At 46.7% G+C, this 23,627-nt stretch overlaps 1 protein-coding gene across 1 annotated transcript in view; it reads left to right on the top strand.

Annotated features, from left to right (window-relative positions):
- LOC121280028 (hydrocephalus-inducing protein-like) overlaps window positions 1-23,627 on the top strand; it is a 478,228-nt gene that overhangs the window by 423,897 nt on the left and 30,704 nt on the right. The window contains exons 25-26 of the mRNA XM_041191656.1: window positions 8,488-8,561; window positions 8,960-9,168. Of these exons, the coding sequence (XP_041047590.1) occupies window positions 8,488-8,561; window positions 8,960-9,168 (283 nt within the window). The remainder of the gene's footprint in view (window positions 1-8,487; window positions 8,562-8,959; window positions 9,169-23,627) is intronic.

Here is a 23,627-nt window from a genome sequence, read left to right as displayed (position 1 = left end):
TTTATTATCCTACTTTTATAGTTGAAAATTTAGGTGTGTTGCTAGAGTAAATAAGGGAAAACTGTTTCAACTGTCATTAGAGTCAGCAACTAGGGGACATGGAGTGAAGGTAATTGTCAAAATATCTGGAGTGGAGGGGGAATTGAGAATGCACTGCTTGAAAACTTATCTTACAAAAAGGAATTGGATAAATAATTGAAAAGGAGAAATTTGCAGGGGAATGGGACTAATTGGATAGCCAGCACATGCAGGGCTGAATGGCCTCCTATTGTTCTGCATGATTCTGTAAGTGGATAGATACTGGCTGTTGTGTCTTGCAGGTTTGTCTCCCTCACCCCTTCCTGGTAGTTTCAATATGTTAACGCACAAACATACGAATTAGCAGCAGGAGTAGGCCAAAGCCAATCCATTTGGTTGACAAAAAATAGGTGGTGGAGTAGGGTAACAAAACTCCCCTTTTTCTTTCTGATGTACTCTGAATCCACTCAATATTGTGTTGGATGATGTCTAAAAGATCCAAAATATAATATTTAAATAGCCTTGTCTCATTTCTTTATGGATGTCATGTAACCCTTATATTTGGCATCATAAATGGAACTGATGGCAAATTACTGTAAAAATGGTTATATTTAGCTTCGCTTCATGTCTGAACTTTACATAGGTTGATATTATGGTTAGGGAATGATTACAGAAAGCTATTCAAAATTTGTGATAAAAGCATCAATTACACAAACAGCGATAGTGGAAGTTCATCTAACAAACAAGTGCTTTCCTGCTGCAGAAGAATTGACAACTGTCATCTTTGAGGAACCATGATCTTACAGGATGACTCCCAGAGATTGGAAAAATTTGAGTTCAATACACACTCGAGCTCTTGCAAACAATACAGTCATGGATTGGAGAGCAGAAATTCAATTAGTTTAATTACCTGAATAGAAATCATAATCTTTCCTCCCAGTAAAGTAAGGACGTGGGTGTTGCTGGCTAAGTCAGCATTTATTGCCCACCTGCAATTGCGAGAAGGTGGTGATGAGCTGCCTTCTTGAACCGCTGCAGGTTGTGTGGCGATTTGATGCTTCGGAGAAGATAGCAATAGACTGATATAGAGAGAGAAGCTGCAGCTTTGAAATATGAGCAATGCACAGAGGAGAATAGTAGCCCAGGCAGTTTAGCTGGGACACAGACATTGTGTGGCCGGAAGCCCTCTCCTTATTTCGTCCTCCATCCATTTTCCCCAGATCAGGGAAGATGCAGGCCTTGGAACCCACCTGCTCCTATGAATGAGGCAATTTAGATCGTTGTGTGCTCATTAGGAGCCTGCCCCCAGTAAGTGTTCCGATTTTCAGCGGCCAATACTCAGTAGCTGTCAGGAATCAGTTGAGTCCAATGAATAAAAACAAAAAAACTACGGATGCTGGAAATCCAGAACAAAAACAGAATTACCTGGAAAAACTCAGCAGGTCTGGCAGCATCGGCGGAGCAGAAAAGAGCTGACGTTTTGCGTCCTCATGACCCTTCGACAGAACTTGAGTGAGTCCAAGAAAGGAGTGAAACATAAGCTGGTTTAAGGTGTGCGGGGGGGGCGGGGGGGGTGGGTGGGGGGGTGCGGGTTTGGGTGGGGAGAGAGAGAGAGAAATGGAGGGGGTTGGAGTGGTTGTAGGGACAAACAAGCAGTAACAGAAGCAGATCATCAAAAGATGTCACAAACAACAGAACAAAAGAACACATAGGTGTTAAAGTTGGTGATATTATCTAAACAAATGTGCTAATTAAGAATGGATGGTAGGGCACTCAAGGTATAGCTCTAGTGGGGGTGGGGGGAACATAAAAGATTTAAAAATATTTTAAAATAATGGAAATACGCGGGAAAAGAAAAATCTATATAATTTATTGGAAAAAACAAAAGGAAGGGGGAAACAGAAAGGGGGTGGGGATGGAGGAGGGAGCTCAAGACCTAAAGTTGTTGAATTCAATATTCAGTCCGGAAGGCTGTAAAGTGCCTAGTCGGAAGATGAGGTGTTGTTCCTCCAGTTTGCGTTGGGCTTCACTGGAACAATGCAGCAAGCCAAGGACAGACATGTGGGCAAGAGAGCAGGGTGGAGTGTTAAAATGGCAAGCGACAGGGAGGTTTGGGTCATTCTTGCGGACAGACCGCAGGTGTTCTGCAAAGCGGTTGCCCAGTTTACATTTGGTCTCTCCAATGTAGAGGAGACCACATTGGGAGCAACGAATGCAGTAGACTAAGTTGGGGGAAGTGCAAGTGAAATGCTGCTTCACTTGAAAGGAGTGTTTGGGCCCTTGGACGGTGAGGAGAGAGGAAGTGAAGGGGCAGGTGTTGCATCTTTTCTGTGGGCATGGGGTGGTGCCATAGGAGGGAGTTGAGGAGTAGGTGGTGATGGAGGAGTGGACCAGGGTGTCCCGGAGGGAACGATCCCTACGGAATGCCGATGGGGGGGGTGAAGGGAAGATGTGTTTGGCGGTGGCATCATGCTGGAGTTGGCGGAAATGGCGGAGGATGATCCTTTGAATGCGGAGGCTGGTGGGGTGATGTGAGGGCAAGGGGGACCCTATCATGTTTCTGAGAGGGAAGAGAAGGCTTGAGGGCGGATGTGCGGGAGATTGGCCGGATGCGGTTGAGGGCCCTGTCAACGACCGTGGGTGGAAAACCTCGGTTAAGGAAGAAGGAGGACATGTCAGAGGAGCTGTGTTTGAAGGTAGCATCATTAGAACAGATGTGACGGAGGCGAAGGAACTGAGAGAATGGGATGGAGTCATTACAGGAAGCGGGGTATGAGGAGCTTTAGTCGAGGTAGCTGTGGGAGTCCTTCTGGACTGAATATTGAATTCAACAACTTTAGGTCTTGAGCTCCCTCCTCCATCCCCAGCCCCTTTCTGCTTCCCCCTCCTTTTTTCCAATAAATTATATAGATTTTTCTTTTCCCACGTATTTCCATTATTTTTAAATATTTTAAAATCTTTTATGCTCCCCCCACCCCAACTAGAGCTATACCACGAGTGCCCTACCATCCATTCTTAATTAGCACATTCGTTTAGATAATATCACCAACTTTAACACCCATGTGTTCTTTTGTTCTGTTGTTTGTGACATCTTTTGATGATCTGCTTCTATTACTGCTTGTTTGTCCCTACAACCACACCAACCCCCTCCATTTCTCTCTCTCTCCTCCGACCCAAACCCCCCCCCACCGTCCCCCACACACCTTAAACCAGCTTATATTTCACCCCTTTCTTGGACTCACTCCAGTTCTGTCGAAGGGTCATGAGGACTCGAAACGTCAACTCTTTTCTTCTCTGCCGATGCTGCCAGACCTGCTGAGTTTGTCTAGGTAATTCTGTTTTTGTGTTGAGTCTAATGAAGGCTGGTTTAGGGTTGGATGTAAGCTTACATGAGAAGGTGTGGTTTGAAGTTACGGTGAAGAAGCTGAGCATAGCAGATGGGGTCCTCTTGAAGTGACATTGGAGAGGCTGAGCATCGGCAGAGGGGCTTCTCTCAAAGTGACATTGGAAGGGCTGAGCATCGGCAGAGGGGTCCTCTCAAAGTGACATTGAAGAGGCTGAACATCGGCAGAGGGGGTCCTCTCGCAGTGACATTGAAGAGGCTGACTGAGCAAGGCAGAGGGGGTCCTCTCGAAGTAACATTGAAGAGGCTGAGCAAGGCAGAGGGGGTCGTCTCGAAGTGACTTTGAAGAGGCTGAGCATTGGCAGAGGGGGTCCTCTCGAAGTGACATTGAAGAGGCTGAGCATTGGCAGAGGGGGTCCTCTCGCAGTGACATTGTAGAGGCTGAGCAAGGCAGGGGGTTCCCTCGAAGTGACATTGAAGAGGCTGAGCAAGGCAGAGGGGGTCGTCTCGAAGTGACTTTGAAGAGGCTGAGCATTGGCAGAGGGGGTCCTCTCGAAGTGCCATTGAAGATGCTGAGCAAGGCCCCTTTATATAAAAACTCACTGATTTTAGAAACAGACCACCAGCTTACCCTGTTTAAGGTTCCTCCAGCTGCCCAGTGAAATGTTGGAAATTTGAACCTGTGCAACTTTTCTTCTAAAACATTACATTGCAAACTGCAGCCACAGACATGGCTGTCAATTCGGGCCAGAATGTGGCCTGCTTCCTTAGTGTCCCACTCCATTCCCATGCTAATTGGATGGCAGATCGGTCTCTAGGGTTACTAAGGCCCTGAATCATATGGTGGTAGCTTTCCATCTGGCAAGACAATAGTTTGCGCCGTTGTGGTCAATTGTGCTCCTCAACCAGCTTATATTTCAACCCTTCCTGGGATTCACCTAGTTCTGTCGAAGGGTCATGAGGACTCGAAATGTCAACTCTTTTCTTCTCCACCGATGCTGCCAGACCTGCTGAGTTTTTCCAGGTAATTCTGTTTTTGTTTTGGATTTCCAGCATCCGCAGTTTTTTGTTTTTATCTCTGTGTTTAATTGACTGCCACTGCTCTTCAAGAAATGCCTACCGCCTTAAAGAAGTTCTGTTCTTTTCTGCGACAAGATTTCCGTTCCTCTCTTTTGCCCTGCTCACCTTCCTTGCTTTCCATTTCCCTCCTGGTGTTTGACAAGGTGTTTACTAAAACCCGCTTTCACAGCCATATCTCCTTTCTCAGTGACTGTCTCCATCTCCGAATTACCCCACGTGGATTTCAACTGGAATTCCACCCCTCATGTTTCGAACCCACCCAGGATTACAGGTATTTCCGGGACATAAAACGTTTCTCGGACTGCTGTTCCCGTCGCATCCTGAGATCCACACTCAGTGCCATGCGCTGCCATATGAACACACTTGACCTCTCCCTCCAGCAGTACCGCCATACCCTTTTTCAAAGCTGCGCATGCCACCAGTTTCATTTTATTCTTCGGCTCATCCGACGCCTCAACAAGAAACTTTTTCTCTTTCTCTCAAGCGCTAAGGAACGCAAGCTCCAACAACTCATCGACACCAACACCCATCTAGGGCCCTCCACCCCTGCCTGTCCCTCCGTCCCCACCCCATCTTCCAATCCCAGCCCCAGCCGTGTATACACTATACCCCCTGACCTTCCCCTCTCCGATGCTGAACATTCAGTGCTCAGCAAAGGACTTAGTTTCATACCCCTACACCCTCACCTTAATGAATTTCGGGCTCGGCACGATGCTGAACTCTTCTTCCGCCGTCTCCATCTCCGGGCTCACTTCTTTGGGCAGGAGTCCTCTCCCCGTTCAACGGATCCTTTCACCCAACTCCAATATTTTCCCTCCACCTGGACCCCTCCCTCTGGATTCTTACCTTCTCTTGATCTTTTCATTGAGAACTGTCGGCGCGACATTAGTCGTCTCAATTTCTCTGCTCCTCTCACCCATTCTAATCTCTCTCTCGCTGAACTTACTGCACTCCATTCTCTCAGGTCCAACCCTGACATCGTCATCAAACCCGCTGATAAAGGTGGTGCTGTTGTTGTCTGGCGCACTGACCTCTACCTCGCGGAGGCTGAGCGTCAACTCACAGACACTTCCTCCTACCTCTCCCTGGACCATGACCCCACCACTGAACATCAAGCCATTGTTTCCAGGACTGTCACTGACCTCATCTCCTCTGGGGATCTTCCTCCCACAGCTTCCAACCTGATAGTCGCCCAACCTCGGACGGCCCGCTTCTACCTCCTACCCAAAATCCACAAACAGAACTGTCCCAGTAGACTGATCATGTCAGCTTGCTCCTGCCCCACAGAACTCATCTCTCGTTATCTTGACTCCCTTCTCTCTCCCCTTATCCAGTCCCTTCCCACCTACATCCGTGATTCCTCTGACACCTTACGTCACATCAACAATTTCAAGTTCCCTGGCCCCAACCGCTTCCTCTTCACCATGGACGTCCAATCCCTCTACACTTCCATCCCCCACCAGGATGGTCTGAGGGCCCTTAGCTTCTTCCTTGAACAGAGGCCCGAGCAATCCCCATCCACCACTACTCTCCTCCGTCTGGCTGAACTTGTTCTCACACTGAACAATTTCTCCTTCAACTCCTCTCACTTCCTCCAAATAAAAGGTGTAGCTATGGGTACCCGCATGGGCCCCAGCTATGCCTGTCTCTTTATGGGGTATGTGGAACATTCCTTGTTCCAGTCCTACTCCGGCCCCCTTCCACAACTCTTTCTCCGGTACATCGATGATTAGTTCGGTGCTGCTTCGTGCTCTCGTCGGGACTTGGAAAAATTTATTAATTTTGCTTCCAATCTCCACCCCTCCATCATTTTCACGTGGTCCATCTCTGACACTTCCCTTCCCTTCCTTGACCTCGCTGTCTCAGTCTCTGGTGATAGACTGTCCACCAATATCCATTACAAGCCTACCAACTCCCACAGCTACCTTGACTACAGGTCCTCACACCCCGCTTCCTGTAAGGACTCCATCCTATTCTCTCAGTTCCTTCGCCTCCATCACATCTGTTCCGATGATGCTACCTTCAAAAACAGTTCCTCTGACATGTCCTCCTTCTTCCTTAACTGAGGTTTTCCACCCACGGTCATTGACAGGCCCCTCAACCGTCTCCAGCCCATCTCCTGCGCATCCACCCTCAAGACTTCTCCTCCCTCCCAGAAACATGATAGGGTCCCCCTTGTCCTCACTTATCACCCCACCAACCTCAGCATTCAAAGGATCATCCTCCGCCATTTCCGCCAACTCCAGCATGATGCCACTACCAAACACATCTTCCCTTCACCCCCACTGTCGGCATTCCGTAGGGATCGTTCCCTCCGGACACCCTGGTCCACTCCTCCATCACCCCCTACTCCCCAACCCCCACCTATGGCACCACCCCATGCCCACGCAAAAGGTGTAACACCTGCCCTTTCACTTCCTCTCTCATCACCATCCAAGGGCCCAAACACTCCTTTCAAGTGAAGCAACATTTCACTTGCATTTCCCCCAACTTAGTCTACTGCATTCGTTGCTCCTAATGCGGTCTCCTCTACATTGGAGAGACCAAACGTAAACTGGGCGACCGCTTTGCAGAACACCTGCGGTCTGTCCGCAAGAATGACCCAAACCTCCCTGTCGCTTGCCATTTCAACACTCCACCCTGCTTTCCTGCCCACATGTCTGTCCTTGGCTTGCTGCATTGTTCCAGTGAAGCCCAACGCAAACTGGAGGAACAACACCTCATCTTCCGACTAGGCACTTTACAGCCTTCCGGACTGAATATTGAATTCAACAACTTTAGGTCTTGAGCTCCCTCCTCCATCCCCACCCCCTTTCTGTTTCTTCCCCCTTCCTTTTGCTTTTTTTCCAATAAATTATATAGATTTTTCTTTTTCCCTCCTATTTCCATTATTTTTAAATATTTTAAAATCTTTTATGCTCCCCCCACCCCCACTAGAGCTATACCTTGAGTGCCCTACCATCCATTCTTAATTAGCGCATTCGTTTAGATAATATCACCAACTTCGACACCTATGTGTTTTTTTTTCTGCTGTCTGTGACATCTTTTGATGATCTGCTTCTATCACTGCTTTTGCCTACAACCACACCACCCCCCTCCACTTCTCTCCCCCCACCCAACCCCCCCCCACCACCACCCACCACCTTAAACCAGCTTATATTTCAACCCTTCCTGCGATTCACCTAGTTCTGTCGAAGGGTCATGAGGACTCGAAACGTCAACTCTTTTCTTCTCTGCCGATGCTGCCAGACCTGCTGAGTTTTTCCAGGTAATTCTGTTTTTGTTAAGCATTGCCTGGTCTGGTCCAGGAGCCCCACTCTGGCATGACAGTCTTTGCTGCATTTGCTGCAAGGGAAGACAGTGGGTTGACAAGGTGCACGACTCACTGTACCCTCTTCTTGGCCAGCCGCGCTTTTTCTTTCTGCTCACCTCTTTCAATGCCCTTCCAAATAAATTGTCAGCCTCCAGAGGTCACAGCCATCAGCAACTGTCTTCCAGTTGTCAGTGTCAATGTCTGCCATCTTCATATCTCGCTTGCAGGTGTTCTTGTAGTTAGGTATGAATGCCCAGGATATTGTGACCCTGTGGCCAGTTCACTGTACAGAAGGTCTTTGGGTATCAGCCACCTGATGAACGTGGTCGAACCAGCACAGGCATTGTTGGCTTAACAATGACTGTATGCTGTTGGAATTAGCACGCTCCAGGACCTCGGAGTTGGTGACTTCATCTTGCCAAGGGATGGTGAGGATATGTGTGAGGCAGCAAAGCTGGAAACTGTCCAGTCTTTTCCCCTGTTTAGCATGTTATCTAGGTCTCACCACTATAGAGGAGTGCGCTGAAGATGTAGGCTTTCTGGACTCACAGTTTGGTGTTCTCAGTCAGGTTGCTGTTGTTCAACACTCTCTTACTTAGCTTCGATAAAACATCTATGGCTTTTATGATGCATGTGTTGATTTCATCATCGAGTGACAGATTGCTGGTGACTGTGGAACTTAGGTATGTGAAGCTATCAACAACCTCCAGTGTCATATTGTCAATGCTGATAGATGGCAGTATGGCGACACCCATGACCATGACATTTGTCTTCCTGATGCTGAAGGTCAAACCGAATTCCTTACAGGTGTGAGGGAGTCTGTCCACTTGCTGCTGAAGGTGTTCCTCGGTATGGAATGTTAGTGCAGCATCATCAATGTAAAGCAACTCTCTGATGAAAGCACCTTTGTTTTGGATCTCAGGCGAGCAAGGCTGAACAGCTTTTAGTCAGCTCTCATATGTAAGTAGACACTCTGTAGATGACCTGATAGCATATGACAGCAGCAGAGAAGAATACGCCCAAGAATGGCTGACGACACCCGTGCGGTGGCCTCAGACTGGAGCAGAGCAATGGTATAACAAAGCTGATGTGGCGGACTACGGTGGAGCAAATGATAGGCGTTTTGAAAATGAGGTTCTGGTGCCTCGGCAGGTCCAGTGGAGTGCAACAATACAGTTCCCAGAGGGTGTCATGCATCTTCGTAGCTTGCTGTGTGCTCTACAATATGGCACTGCAACGCGGGAAGGGACCAGGCTGAGGGGGAGATGGAGGAGCTGCACTTATCTCCTGATGAGGATATCGAAGGAGATGGCAATGATGAGGTGCTCGCAGGCGAGGATCCCAACGATGAGGCCGTCGCACTGGCCAGACAAGGCTGGCGCACTCGGGAGGCTCTCATAGCCGCAAGACTCATGTAGGATGATGATGAGATGCAATGAGGAAAGTCCTGATATCCTCACCTTGCATCCATGAATGTTTGATTTCTGTGCGGCTGATGGCAGCGCACATACCCTCAGTGCTCAGACTCACGTCATGGAGACGCAGTGGAGGCCTCTAAAAGCCACTAGATTGCAGGAGGAGGATGATGATGACGACATGTGGTGAAGACACTCCATAGATCTTCACATTGCCTCTGCGAATATCTGACTCCTGTCTGGCCGAGGGCAGCTCGCTCACGCGCTGTGATCCGGGCCGTATCATCAAGATGCAGCCGTGAAACTTTAACTGCACCCGATCCTTTGTCAGCCTTCAGCACCTGACCCCTTCAGGAGTACTGTGTCACTGGCCACAGATGCTGAAGAGATGAGGGGCCAGCCCCACCACAAAGGTGCTGAGAGCACACAGAAAGAATGACTGAACTCTGTGACACCTGGCAGCAATAAAAAGCACCATCAAGGTGCAAGCATCAGTAATGTATCCAGTGAGTGTGAAGCCAGACCATCACTTTGGTCTGAAGGTTACACACTGCACAGGGAAGAGGCCTTGGACTGATACACCTGCCTTTATCATGGGGAGGGGAGGACATGGCAAAGTGGTATTGTCTCTCAACTACTATTCCAGAGACCCAGGGTAATGCTCTGGGGACCTGGGTTTGAATCCCACCATTGCAGATAGTGAAATTTGAATTTAATAAAAATCTGGAATTAAAAGTCTGATGATGACAATGAAACCATTGTCGATTGTTGTAAAAAACCATCTGGTTCATAAATGTCCTTTAGGGAAGGAAATCTGCTGTCTTTACCTGGTCTGGCCTACATGTGACTCCAGACCCACAGCCCTCTGAACAAGGGTAGTTGGGGATGGGAAATATATGCTGGCCTAGCCAGCGACGCTCATATCCCATGAATGAATAAATTTTTTAAAAATCAAGTGCAGGAACGAAGATTTCACATCTGAGTGACACAAACATTGCAAACATAGGCAAAGAGATAGTCTTAGGAGTTTATTTACAATAGTGAACATTAAGTACAAGTGGTTAACACCCGTGCCCAGGCTGCGCAACTGCATCTTCTTAACCTTCCTAACCCTGCTGCTACGTCTTGGCGCTACCCTGACATATACAGAGGAGGTGGAGGCAGCCTGCTGACTGCTACACCCTGTCTGTGATGACCTTGGCAGGCATCCCCTGGAGGACTGAGACCTGGGGGGCCTGCTGGTGGTGTCCTGTTGTGGGCCAGCTGCACCCTCCTCGGCCTGTTGAGCTGGAGCTGCAGGGGTCAAAAAAAGAGGGGATTCCTGGAGTCACCTGGTCACTCAGCCGTGGGATTTGCACCTGCTAATCCTCCTCACTATAGACAATCAAAGGCCCCTGGCTAACTCCTTGAGGAGAAGGCGATGGTGGAGTGGGATCAGGCTGCCCCGCACCCCTCTCATGCTGATATTGTTGGAGGCCAACTATGGTGTCAGCAATGAAGTTCAGCCTGGGCAGCAGTGCAGGACCAATGTCCTGGACCAAAGTCTCTATGGCAGCTGCCATCTTGCTAGTGTTGACCTTGGCTCATTGGCATACTGGCACTATCACCTCAGCCTGAAGGCGGATGGATTCCTCCATCATGCCTTGCAATCTGAGCAGTACAACAGACATCCCTTCCTGACCTGCACACCAGTGTGTCAGCCATGAGAGCATTCCAGCAGTGAGGAGGATGGGGCACCTTGATCTCCCTCCAGGAGTCCCTTCTCCTCAAGGAGTCAGGGAGGGGCCTCAAGCACCGACAGGGAAGGGGAGAGCCAGCCAGACACCCCAGAGCAATCCAACCAGCACTGTTGGTTGTCCAGCCATTCCAAGTCCACTTTGCCTGTGACCCCAGCAACTCCGGCTCCTCAGGCTGAGGAGGAGCACAGCAGGAGACCCAAAGCAGGCTGGGGCCCACCAGGCCTTGTCCTTCCAGAGGATCCCCGCCAAGGTCATGACAGACATAGGGCATAGCAGTCAGCAGGCTGCCTCTACTTCTGTTGTGGATGTCGGGGAAGAACCTAGACGTAGTAGTAGGGTAAGAAAAATTAAGAAATTTTGAGAGCATAAAGCTGGCATGGGTGTTCACTATTGCTTGATAAATCCTAACTTTTGCTTTTTTTGTTTAGAACCTTTTACTTTTTCATTTAGATATGTGGAGAGTGGCTATTGAACAGAGTCATCAGAATCAGTTAATGAACTTTTAACAAAAGCATGAAATATTCATTAAACAAGAAAAGATGAACTATATTACAATCCTCCTTCACCCACAACTATGCCTTTACAGAAATATACAGATTTGCAAGGATAATATAAGTTATAAAAGTTATCTTATACTCTAATGTCCACAGTAGTACTTATTGTGTACTACAGTACATTTACTGATAGGCGACCTGTGGTCAGACACATCACACTCTGAAACCAAGTGACAGATGCCACCTCAAACAGATGCTATAGACCGCTCCTCAACTCCCCCCAGAAGCTTGTTACACCATGAGTCAACCAGACTCACTAAACTCTGTCTTTCACATGAGGGTTTTCAATCTCCACTCACCCAGAACTCGCTTGGGAATCTTTTCTCAAACTGACACTTTCTCTTAGATGCCTTCTCTTAGACGCTCCTTCTAAAGTCCCTCTCCCCTGGGTCACCATGCATTTAAGCACAGTACACCACTGCTTCACATGCCCATAGCAAATGTTACAGATCTTCAGGTGTCTCTTTGGTTCTTCTGGCCTTTCACAAGCCTTAATCTCTTTGAGCTTGAAACTTGGAGTCTTTCTCTGCTCCTCACTCTTATCTCCACTTAACAGGACCTTTTCCAAGTTCCTGTCCTTCCTTTGACTAGAAGGTCTGCTTGGGACTTTCTCCTGCTCCAGTTCCCTGGATTACTGGGGACTTTTTTCTTTAGCTTGAGACTTACTATCTGTCCCTTTTGCTCCATTCTCTCCCTGGCAGCCATTTTCAACTAACTTCAGCTCGGAACTGGCTATTTGCCTCTTCTAGGTTGCCTCTGCTTGGCAACTGTCTTCAAAACCAACTGAACTCAAACAGCTTCCAAATCAAACTGCTGTTTCTAGTTTCTTTTGCGTGTGTTTCTGTGGGAGGGACTTGCCTCTCTGGACCCTGTTGCTAGGCAACAGCACAGTTTTTCTACTCTTGTTTCTTTAACTTGGCTTCAACAATCATAAAACTTTCATTACAAATGCAGGCACCTTTTAAAGTGAAACTCAAACTCAATGTGACCTTTTCTTAACACACAGATACAGAAATACAAATCACACTTAAAGTTTAAAGCTACAACTCATTCCTAACACCTACAAATATAAATATAACTTAAACTGTCTCTATTTTCTAAAACTCAATACAGTGAGTTGCCTTTCTCTCCACATAACAGCGACAAGAGCAAAGCCTCTTACTCGATCAACACATTGGTTGAGCAATGCATATCTTAGACTTGAGTCAGAGGATCATATCATGTGACCACATGAGTAGAGACTTTGCAGTATGGTTTATTCCCCTGATACTGCACTGAAGACTAGTCAGTGTGGATCTTATAGGTTGTAATGGTGACCCGCATTGGAATCAATTTAACTTGGTGTATCTTTCAATGGCCTTCATGTAATGTCTGTCATGCTTGAGTGTGGGTAACATTTTAAGTAATAGTCAGGGATCTTAGGTGCTCATGGCAGCATGGCAGCCTGTAGCGTGACTTCCTGAATGCATGTACAGCTAGACATCACCCCTATAGTAGTTTCCATTCTCCACCTCCATGATGCAGAGCTATGGACCAAGCTAGCACGTGCTGACTCCTGAAATTTCTAGTAGATGGCAATGACTATGCGAGATCGGAGATGTGTGCCAAAGCCCCAGATGCCGGACTGTTAAATGGGAGGATACGCTCTGGAACTGAATGTTTGGCTAGCATGGCTTTACATAATTCCTGAGCCAGCTCTCTGAAGGGCAATCTACATGGTAATCTGATCATGATAATGTCATCAGTGTGCTAGCTTTCCACATGTATATCTGAAACTGCTGGAACAAAAATGTGGAACCCTCAAATGGGATCAGATTGAAGCTCCACCATATCTGATGGGTAATCTTTATACTGAACAAAGTTACTGATTAACGCCTAATTACAGTGTCGGCATTTTTGGGGCCATAGATACCAAGGGAAAGCTAGACTGGAACTTGTGTAACTCCATACGAAGCCTAATTCTTGAGTACTTATCGATGATCAGATGATGGTACTGCTGAAGCGTTCTCTGTGCACACAGAGGTGACCTGACTCGCAGGCTCACATCCATGACTGAAAGTGACAGATCACAGCGTCCTAAAGAACAATTTCATGCTGGGGACTCAGTATGATGATGAGTCTAGAACATGATTCTTGCCTGTAGAGAAATGGCACAGTCTAGATTCAGATCAGACCCAGGACAGTTAGGCGAGAACCAGTGATAGATGATTCTCCCCCTTGAGGTGCCTAGCAATGCTTCAGGTATGCTGCCATGAGTGTGCTGAGGCTTGTGGTGTTGCTCCTGCCTCTTGAAGATTGCCATAGGCAGTGAAACGTTGGTGGGATGCTTGAAAAGACTACACCATGTATAATTTCTTCAGTGTGTGCTGGTAGAATTCTTATCCCATAACTGAACAGCCACAATCTCCAGAGGCTGCCTTGCCTTACAAGGATGAGGCCATTGTCACGCAAGATTGTAACTACTCATCTAAGATTAGTGACTTTCATTGAGATGCTGAGGATATGAAAGAAAGTGTTAATGTTGAGCCTGCATGGAGGGCACAGATGAAAGAGGTACGTATGAGCTAGTTATTTTCATCGTCCTGGAACCGTGTGGCTATAAGGATTTCACAGACATGTTTGCAGTCATGCTGTGGTCTCTTCCTCTGGGGCTTTCACTTTGTCTTCCTCATTGAGCTCATCTCTCTCAACGTCCTCCACATCAGAAGAGACATGCCAATGGTCTGCTCAGTCAACGACAGTGTCATAGTATGAGCCACATTATACCTCTCCCCTGAAGCACTTTGCAGCCTCTGAACGGGAGTCATTAACCACATCTTTTTCGGCTAGCCTTTGTCACTGATGAGCCAACCCTGGAAGCACTGAGAGCCCTTGAAGATCTGTGGCACCTGGGAATGACTCAAGATGTAAGAGTTGTGTGAGCTCCCAGGTATTTTGCACAGACCTGCATAATCTGCTTCTGGTGGTTACAGATCAGTTGCAGGTTGAGAGAGTGGAAGCCTTTTCTGTTGATTAATCATAGAAACATAGAAAAATAGTAGCAGGAGTAAGGCATTCGGCCCTCCCAGCCTGCTCCGCCATTCAGTATGATTATGGCTGATCCTCTATCTCAACGCCATACTCCCACTCTCTCCCCATACCCTTTGATGACTTTCGAATATTTATGCCTTTGGTCATGGAAGACAAAGGGTGGCAGTTGAAGGGTGCTTTTCTGAATAGAGAGCTGTGACCAGTGGTGTTCCACAGGGATCAGTGCTGAGATCTTTGGTGTTTGTAGTAAACGTAAATGATTTGAGGAAAATGTAACTGGGCTAATTAGTAAGTTTGCAGATGACACTAGGGTTGGAGGAGTTGCAGATAGTGAAGAGGATTGTCAAAGGATACAACGGGATATAGATCGGTTGGAGACTTGGGCGGAGAGATGGCAGATGGAGTATAATCAGGACAAATACGAGGTACTGCATTTTGGAAGGTCTAGTACCGTTAGGAATTATACAGTAAATGTCAGAACCCTTAAGTGCATCAACGGGTAGAGGGTTCTGGGTGTACAGCTCCACAGGTCACTGAAAGTGGCAACGCAGGTGGATACGGTAGTCAGGAAGGCATATGGCATGCTTGCCTTCATCAGCAGGGGTATTGAGTATAAAAGCTGGGAAGTCATGCTGTAGCTGTATAGAACCTTGGCTAGGCCACACTTGGAATGTTGTGTGCAATTCTGGTCGCCACAGTACCAAAAGGATATGGAGGTGTTGGAGAGGATGCAGAGGAGGTTTACCAGGATGCTGCCTGGTCTGGAGGTTATTAGCTATGAGAAGAGGTTGGAGAAACTATGATTGTTCTCACTAGAGTGACAGAGATTGAGGGGCGACTTGATAGAAGTTTGCAAAATTATGAGTGGCATGGACAGAGTAGATAGTCAGAAACTTTTTCCCAGGGTGGAAGAGTCAATTACTAGGGGACATAGATTTAAGGTGAGAGGAGAAAGCTTTAGAGGAGATGTGAGGGGCAAGTTTTTTATGCAGAGGGTAGTGAGTGTCTGGAATTCGCTGCCAGAGGAGGTGGTGGAAGCAGGTACAATAGTGGTGTTTAAGAGGCAGCTTGACAAGTACATGAATAGGATGGGAATAGAGGGATATGGACCCCGGAAGTGCAAAATGTTTTAGTTTGACGAGCAACATGATCAGCGCAGGCTTGGAGTGCCAAAGGGACTGTTCCTGCGCTGTACTTTTCTTTGTTCTTTGTTCTTTTGTTCCCTGAATCTAGAAATCTATTTCCTTCTTAAGTATATTCAGTGACTTGGCCTCCACAGCCCTCTGGCAGAGAATTCCACAGATTCACCGCCCTCTGACTGAAGAGGTTTCTCCTCATCTCAGTCCTAAATGGCCTACCCTGTATTCTGAGATTGTGATCCCTTGTTCTAGAGCCCCAAGCCAGAGGAAACATCAACCCTGCATCCAGTCTGTCCAACCCTGTCAGAATTTTATACATTTCAATGAGATGCCCTCTCATCCTTCTAAACTCCAGTGAATACAGGCCTAGTCGGCCCAATCTTCTTTTGACAATCCTGTAGCCCTAGGTATCAGTTTGATGAACCTTCGCTGCACTCCCTCTATGGCAAGTATACCCTTTCCTAGGTAAGGAGACCAAAACTGCACACAATACTCCAGGTGTGGTCTCAACAAGGCTTATATAGCTGCAGTAAGACATCCTTGCTCCTGTACTCAAGTCCTGTCGCAATGAATGCCAATATACCATTTGCCTTCTTAACTGTTTGCTGCACTTGCATGCTTGCTTTCAGTGATTGGTGTACAAGGACACCCAGGTCCCTTTGTACATCCAGATTTCCCAACCTATCACCATTTAAATAATATTCTGTCATTCTGTTTTTCTACCAAAGTGGATAATTTCACACTTATTCACGTTACACTGCCATATATTTGCCCACTCACTCAACTTGTCTAAATCATAGTGGCTGCTGTCAGAGAGCTCAATGCCACAAGTGTGCAGTCGATGGCACCCTGCACCTGTGGGAATCCAGAGATCTCTGCAAATCCCACTGCTCTGGCAGCCTGATTGGCTTCATCCAGGGAGAAGTGGACGTAATTCTGTGTCTTGCTAAATTGGATGTTGGTAACCTCTCGGATGTAGTAATGAGCAGAGGATTGTGATATTCCGCAGAGGACACCAGTGGACTCCTGGAACAAGCCACTTGGAAAAAAGCTGAATGCAGCGGTCACCTTTAGAGTCACTGGCAATGGATGGCCTCCCAGTCCCTGCTGCATTAGCTCATCCTGAAGAATGTGGCAGATGTGAGCCACCACATGCCTTGACAAGCGAAGGTGTCTATGGCATTGTCTCTCGCTTGTAGGTATGAGAGGCATCTTTGTTACACCCGTGTTTGAGCCAAACGCCTCCATGGCATTGATCTGTCAGCCTCAGCTTCTGTATCTTGATGGGGCACTGCTGGGCCCATGTCCTTCAGGGCAAGCTCTTCCCTTTGTCCTGCTTGATGGTAACGAGCCCTTCTTCTCCTCCTCGGTTGCCTGATTGCCATGAAAAGGCAGCATTGTTTACTCCATTCATTCTGCACTCGTCTCTGTGGAATATTGAATAGCTATATAATTGAACCTCACCCTGCAATGATCACCTTCCATTGCCAAGCTAGGTCATCATTGTGAAGTTCTTGGGTTGCCCTCATCCCAGGCATTCCATCCCTTGGAGCTTTTGTACAGACTTAAGGATCACTGAAAGCGATCCCCCATCCTCCAAACACCCTAGGCATAACAGTGCTTTCACAAAGGGAGTATGACCTGGATGAGTGCAGCCAGGCACTAGCAGCCTTGGTCAAGGCACTGTCAGGCTGACTCCTTTGGATTAGACTGGAGCCCAATCTTGCACTAATGTAATGACTGTTATCATTGAGGTGCACACAGCGTCAACCTGTCAGCTGTGATATGTAGAGGTGCTTGGAGCATTTTGCATATTCACTTTAGACATTATCTGTTTACAGTTGGATCCTTGTGACCTTTGCGCATTCCTATGAGAGGGGAAATGGTCATTCATATCCAATCAACATTTTGTCTCAAGCTACAATGGATTCTCGCAAAAATGCGTACCATGAGTTAAGGTGTTCAAATCCTTTAATTGGCATTTGAGTCTTCCTAACATGTCTCAGCTGAGCCCTGGTCTCCATGTCCTGAAGCAGAAGTTATTAGGCGCCCCTTCAATGGGCCCAAAAGTGCAGTAGTCGACTCCTCCCTCAAGCCCTCAGACATCAGCCCTGGCGATTTTATCCTAGGTTAGTTTTCAACTGTGTCAATATGCGGGCTGGCAAAATGGTAGTTCTCTGCTTCTATTATGAGACCATTTTCCAACCCCCACCCTGTGACTGTCCACGTCCCTCCTATCATCCTGGAGGAGCATGATGTGCAAGTTTCTCTCCCTCTGATCACTCTCCTTCCTCCCTCACTAATCCTAGATCCCCATCGTGATTGTTGTTGATATCGCTGTCCTCCCCGCTGAACCATTTTCTGTGGAAATCCCGATGGCTCATTCGATCTGACCCCTCCCCATCTTGAGGCCCAATGCACAGTCGCGTACTGAGACCCACCCCGAGACTGGGTGCCCCCCACTGTATTACCTGATCCCCATCTACAGGCTGCAGAGGCATCCCCTGACCTTTGTGCTAACTGCGGCCCAGTACCAAACCACTAACCCCTAGGACCGAAGTGTGTGAGGGATTGACCATGCCCTGTACACCATGCTGCGTACGACTGACCCAGGAAGGACTGGCCCTCCCCCTCCCTGGACTGGGACCCAGACATGCATGCCTTGTAACATGGGGCTGAATTTTCCCCCCGTTGTGGGGGTTGTGCGGGGGCGGGCGGAAGTGAGCGCAAACCTGATCGGCGCCCCCGATCGGGTCCGCGCTGCCATTTTACGTAGGCCAATTAAGGCCCGCCCAGCGTGATGCACACCCGGAAGTGCTATGCGCTCCCTGTGCGGGCGGGGGGATTCCCTGAGTCAGGGCCTGCGCTCCACAGAAATCTCTCTGAGGCACAGAGATGCCTCAGGGAGATTAGTTTAAGTTCTGGAAAATTTAATCAAGAAAAAAAAAAATTAAGGACATGTCCCGTCATGTGAAATTGTCATATGGGCTGGGCCATGCCCATTAATTTTTTTAAAATATTTTCATTTAATTAATAAACCCTTCATGAAACCTCATCCCGTCCATGGATGAGGTTTCATGAAAAATGTGAAGGCTGCCTGGGCTCTTCGTCTGCCTGCCAACACTAAGGTAGGACATTCTTAACAACTTTAATTACTTTCTTAGTGGCCTTAATAGGCCTTTGAAAGTCGGATGCGTGCCCTCCGAATTGACAATCTAAATGATGCTCGATGACATTGGGACGCCCAACTGATGTCATCGTACGTCATTATGTGCGTCGGCGAGCGGGCCCCGCCCCCGCTCGTTGATGGGAAAACTCTTCCTATGATGTGCAGTGGCCCAGGTCTGTTTCTACTTTCTGGCCCTGACTACTTGTAGCGCTATTGCCCAGGACTGTCTCTGCTTTCTGGCCCCGACTAAATGGAGTCCCTGCCAGTCATGTGTCTCTGTCCATGTTTTCCACAGTCACCGCCCCCCCAAAGCCATGTGTCTGTGTCCACCCCTTTCCCAGTTTCCCAGTCATCCCACCCCCCAAGTCATGAGTCTTTGTCCACCCCTTCCTCAGTCATCCCCCCCAGTCGTGTCTGTGCCCACCCCTTCCCCAGTCATCCACCCCCAGTCACGTGTCTCTGTGCAAACCTTCCCAATCATCCCCAACCCAAGTCATTTGTCTCTGCCCTCCCCTTCCGCCCAGGCTTTATCCAAGAGGCCCTCCCCTTGTTTAGCCTTTCCTACAGCCCATTTTCTTTCCCCTGTCTTGTCCTACCTCTGCACCCTCCAGTCAAACCTTTGCCTTCCAGCCCCTTCCCTTGCGTCTGTCTTGTCTCATCCCCTACTGCCACTCCCCCCCGCCAGTCAAGCTTTTGCCTTCCAGGCACCACCCCCCTCCTTACCGATGGTCTTGCCTCAGCAGCTTTAGCATGGAGTTGGAGCAGCTATGAATGCAGCACAGTGAAAAGCAGGTGAGCGCTGCATGCACAAATCTTGAGGTTATGAGTGAAATGCAATTTGCCACGAGCACATCTATTTTATCTGATTGTGATTCATACCAGTCTAAGTAGCCGCCGGCACGGCCAGTTAATTTGCATGGGGTGTGTGTGGGGGGGTGGGGTGAGCGGGGGGCATGATTCTGGCAACTTGGGTTTTTAATGAGCATTCATGATATTCAAATGCATGTGAACGTGGTTCCTGACATGGCATGGCGGGCTATCCAACCCGACCCACTATGAACTTCGGAAGCAGAAAATTCCAACCATTTTAATACCAGAGGGAAACAGACTTTTGGCCGCACTCCAAATTTTCCCGTTCCTCCCACCATGATGCCTGCCACTGGTGGGACCAGAAAATTCAGCCCATGATTTCTAAATTTGCAAGTGACACCGAACTGGGGAGATAGTCAAATTGACGAGGACTGCAATCAATGGCAAGATGAAATTAATAAACTTGCAGAATGAACATATATTTAGCAGCTCAATTTCAACTCAGTTAAGTGTGAGGTATTACATTTTGTTGAAAATAAGGAAATTACATATTATTTGGAAAATAAGAATCTAAATAGGCTTAGAGGAGCAAAGGGATCAGGGTGTACAAATACACAAATCACAAAAATATTAACGTAGGTCAACAAAAAATATCAAAACAAGAATTAGGATTTATTTCTAGATGGATAGAAATTGGAAAGTAGGGAGGTTATGCTAAACTTGCACAGGCCATACTTGGAGGACTGTGTACAGTTCTGGTCACCATATTATAAAATGGATATAGAAGCACTGAAGGAGGTGCAAGGAAGACATACCAGGATGATCCAGAAGTATGAGGTTAAACCTATCAGAAATGGATGAACAGGCTGAAGCTGAGTTTCTTTTTGCTGAAAATAGAAAGTTGAGTGGTGGCCCACTAAGCAGTCTTCAAAATTATGAAATTTAAATGAAGTACTATTTAGAGTAGACAGTGCAATTCTCCACTTGTGTAGAAGGGGAAAACTAAAGGCTGTTAATATAAGATAGTCAGCAAGAAAGCATATAAGACATTCTTTATCCAGAGAGTGGTGAGAATATGATACTCTCTCACACAGGGAGTAGTTGAGGCAAATGGTATCAGCTAGGGGAAACTAGATAAACAAATGAGTGAGGAGGGAACAGAGTAATGCTGATTGGGTTAGATGAGGAAAGATGGGATGATGCTCAAGTGGAGCACAAATGCTGGCACAGATTGGTTGATTGGCATGCTTTTGTGCGGTGTATTCTATGTAATTCTATACATAGTATGAAACTGTTTTATACCTAGGATGCCTTATGTAATAATATATACAGTACATACAATTTCAAGGAACTGAACAAGTCATTGTCATCTCCCTCTGGCCTTGCTGCCGAATATCTATCCACTCCTGCATTTCAGCTCTGCAATCTCTCTTAATTTTGAGTTGTGCATTTCCTGCTCCTGCTGCTGATGTCCACAAGTTAACAACTCTTGAGAAACTGTAGTTCATGACACACAAGGAGGCCGTTCAGTCAATTGTGCCTGTACTGGCTCAAGCAATTCAAAACCATTCCATTGAACCTACTGTGTTCCGATAGCCCTGTAACATCCTCCGCTTCAAATATTTATCAATTTTTCCCAATGGCTATTGCCTTAACCAGTGTCTATGGCAAAATACTTCATGTTCCAAAGCTCTCTATGTAGAAATATTTCTCTTAACCTCTCTGCTTACTCTTTTAGTAACACATTTCAATTGATATCCCCTTCACCACTGACTACCCAGCAGAAGATATAGTCTTTCTTGATTCACTCCATCAAAACCCTTCATAATTTTAAAACTTCTACTAAATCTTCTCTAGCTTCTTCTGCTTCAGTAGAAACAAGGAACTTCCCATAGCTATGGCTTTCCCATCCCCACCCATCATCCTGGTAAATCTATATTGCTTTGATGTCATTACTTTGATGGGCTGTCCAAACATGCACACAGTGCTTTAACTGAGGCCTAACAAAGGCTTTGTACAAATTTATAATTACTACTCAACCATCATATTTTAAATATGTCAAGAAATTATTGGTCGGGCTTTCATGGAGTTGGGCTGACTCTGCAGGTCTTCAAAAATGTCAATGCGCAAGTCCTGCCTCCGTTTCCGGCAGATCCCATTTTTGCTGGCATCGGGTGAAGGCGTAAATCATAGACAGGAAACCTGAACCCAACAGGGCCATTTGCAAGTAGTGCTGAGTTCAAACAGACCCCATTTTTGTTGTTAAAAGGGCTTTAACCCACAGTGTGAGAGTCACAAATTTATGGAGATGGTGTAAACTTTCTTGAAGGGCAGAGAAGGTCTGTTTATGTGTCTGAAACTATTTAAATCCCCAGCCTTCTAAAAATGAAAAAAAAAAAACAGGTTGCAGTTTTCAGTTGGAGTAAAAAGATCATAGCTGCTAGAGTGCACTGACAGGCCATCTGGTGTGCCTTAGAAAAGTGCATTAACCATCTATTTGTTCCTGCATTTTCAACAGACATCATTGTTTACCTTTTCCCAAGTGCTGTTATTATAGCTGAGTCCATTATGAATGTTTGGCTGAGTTTCAAAAGCACCAAAACTACTTATCTCTGCTGGGTTGGCTAAGTTCACATTTTGATTGACAGTTTTAAGCTGCTATTAAAGGATTTGCTGTCTTTGATGAGGTTAGAATAAAAGTTTGTTTGTTTTTACATTAGATTGACCATTTGAGGAGATTTAAGATTTTGGAATGAGTTTCATGAATAAGAGTACCAAGCGTGTATTTCTTAGATTGTTAGAAGTTTGATTTTTTTTTCATCTCTGTATAGCTCCTGAGGTCTGCCCATAGTGGATACTGGATGAGTGGATATGGAGGTGACATTGGGGGTATAAGGAGGTATGGAGGTGGCATGGGCGTATGAGAGGGCATGGGGTTGGCATGGGGTTATGAAAGACATTGGGGGTGGGTGAGGGGTTTGGGCTACAGGACCTTAAGCTTTATATACAATTAGGCTGAAGTCTCAGAGAACTGAACCTTCTAACTAACCTGCCTTGGCACTTGCCCGCCTCCACCCAAACTACCTCCAGAAATGGCAGGCCCAGTTTAATCATGCCCCTGCGCCCCAGCATGAAAATTGTGAGTACGGTGGACATTTCCATGGAGACTGGTCTGCTGAATTGGGAAACTTTCCAACTCAAGCTTCCTGCCTCAATGGTGAAATTCCAGCCCTATGTATTTGAACACTTAGTCATTTCTATCCATTTATACCTTTCAGTGTATTTCTGTTAAGTGTACACTCGATGTCTTGTTTTATTTTTTCCTTAATATGCATTGCCTCACATTTGCTTACCATAAATAAATACCATTAGTTAAGCTGTCTGTGTCATGCTGAAGTATTTTACCGCACCATCCCACACCACAACACCTCCCCGCCACCCCCACCCCCAACATCCTTCCCCAGCCTGCTGTTTGCCAAGCCCTTTGTTTGCCCTAGAACCTTCATGAGATCACACTGCAGAGTCTTGGAGTAGAAACTCTTATGTCCATGGGGTCTCACCATGATCCAACACATTGGGTTTCATGAGGCCTTGAAACTAACAGTGCTGCATGATAGTAACTAATTTTCTGGGAAGTGTAGACTGCCATCAGAATACAAAGTTGTCTGCCAGTCCTGAGCAGCTCTTTACACATTTATGATTCCTGAGAGACAAGTAGGCATTTGCTGCTGAGAAATTTATTCTGTTTAACTGAATTGGCATTGATTAAACCATTCTGGGAGGTTAAAGGATTGCGATAAATTGCCTTATTTCATTTTCCTCCATGACTGAAATCAGCAGATTCACATTAAACAACAGGATCAGTATCAATTACATGTAAAATAATGTTATTAGTGAATGATTTCAAAATAATATATCAAATTGAGGAGTTCAGATAATGTACATTAGTATTGTGGATACTGAGGGAGACGATCATTAGAACATAGTAATCTAATTTAGGGTTTCCCAAACTCTCCC

This window comes from Carcharodon carcharias, chromosome 7 (assembly GCF_017639515.1).
Source record: "Carcharodon carcharias isolate sCarCar2 chromosome 7, sCarCar2.pri, whole genome shotgun sequence".
Taxonomy (NCBI): domain Eukaryota; kingdom Metazoa; phylum Chordata; class Chondrichthyes; order Lamniformes; family Lamnidae; genus Carcharodon; species Carcharodon carcharias.
This window is presented reverse-complemented; position numbering and strand designations above follow the sequence as displayed.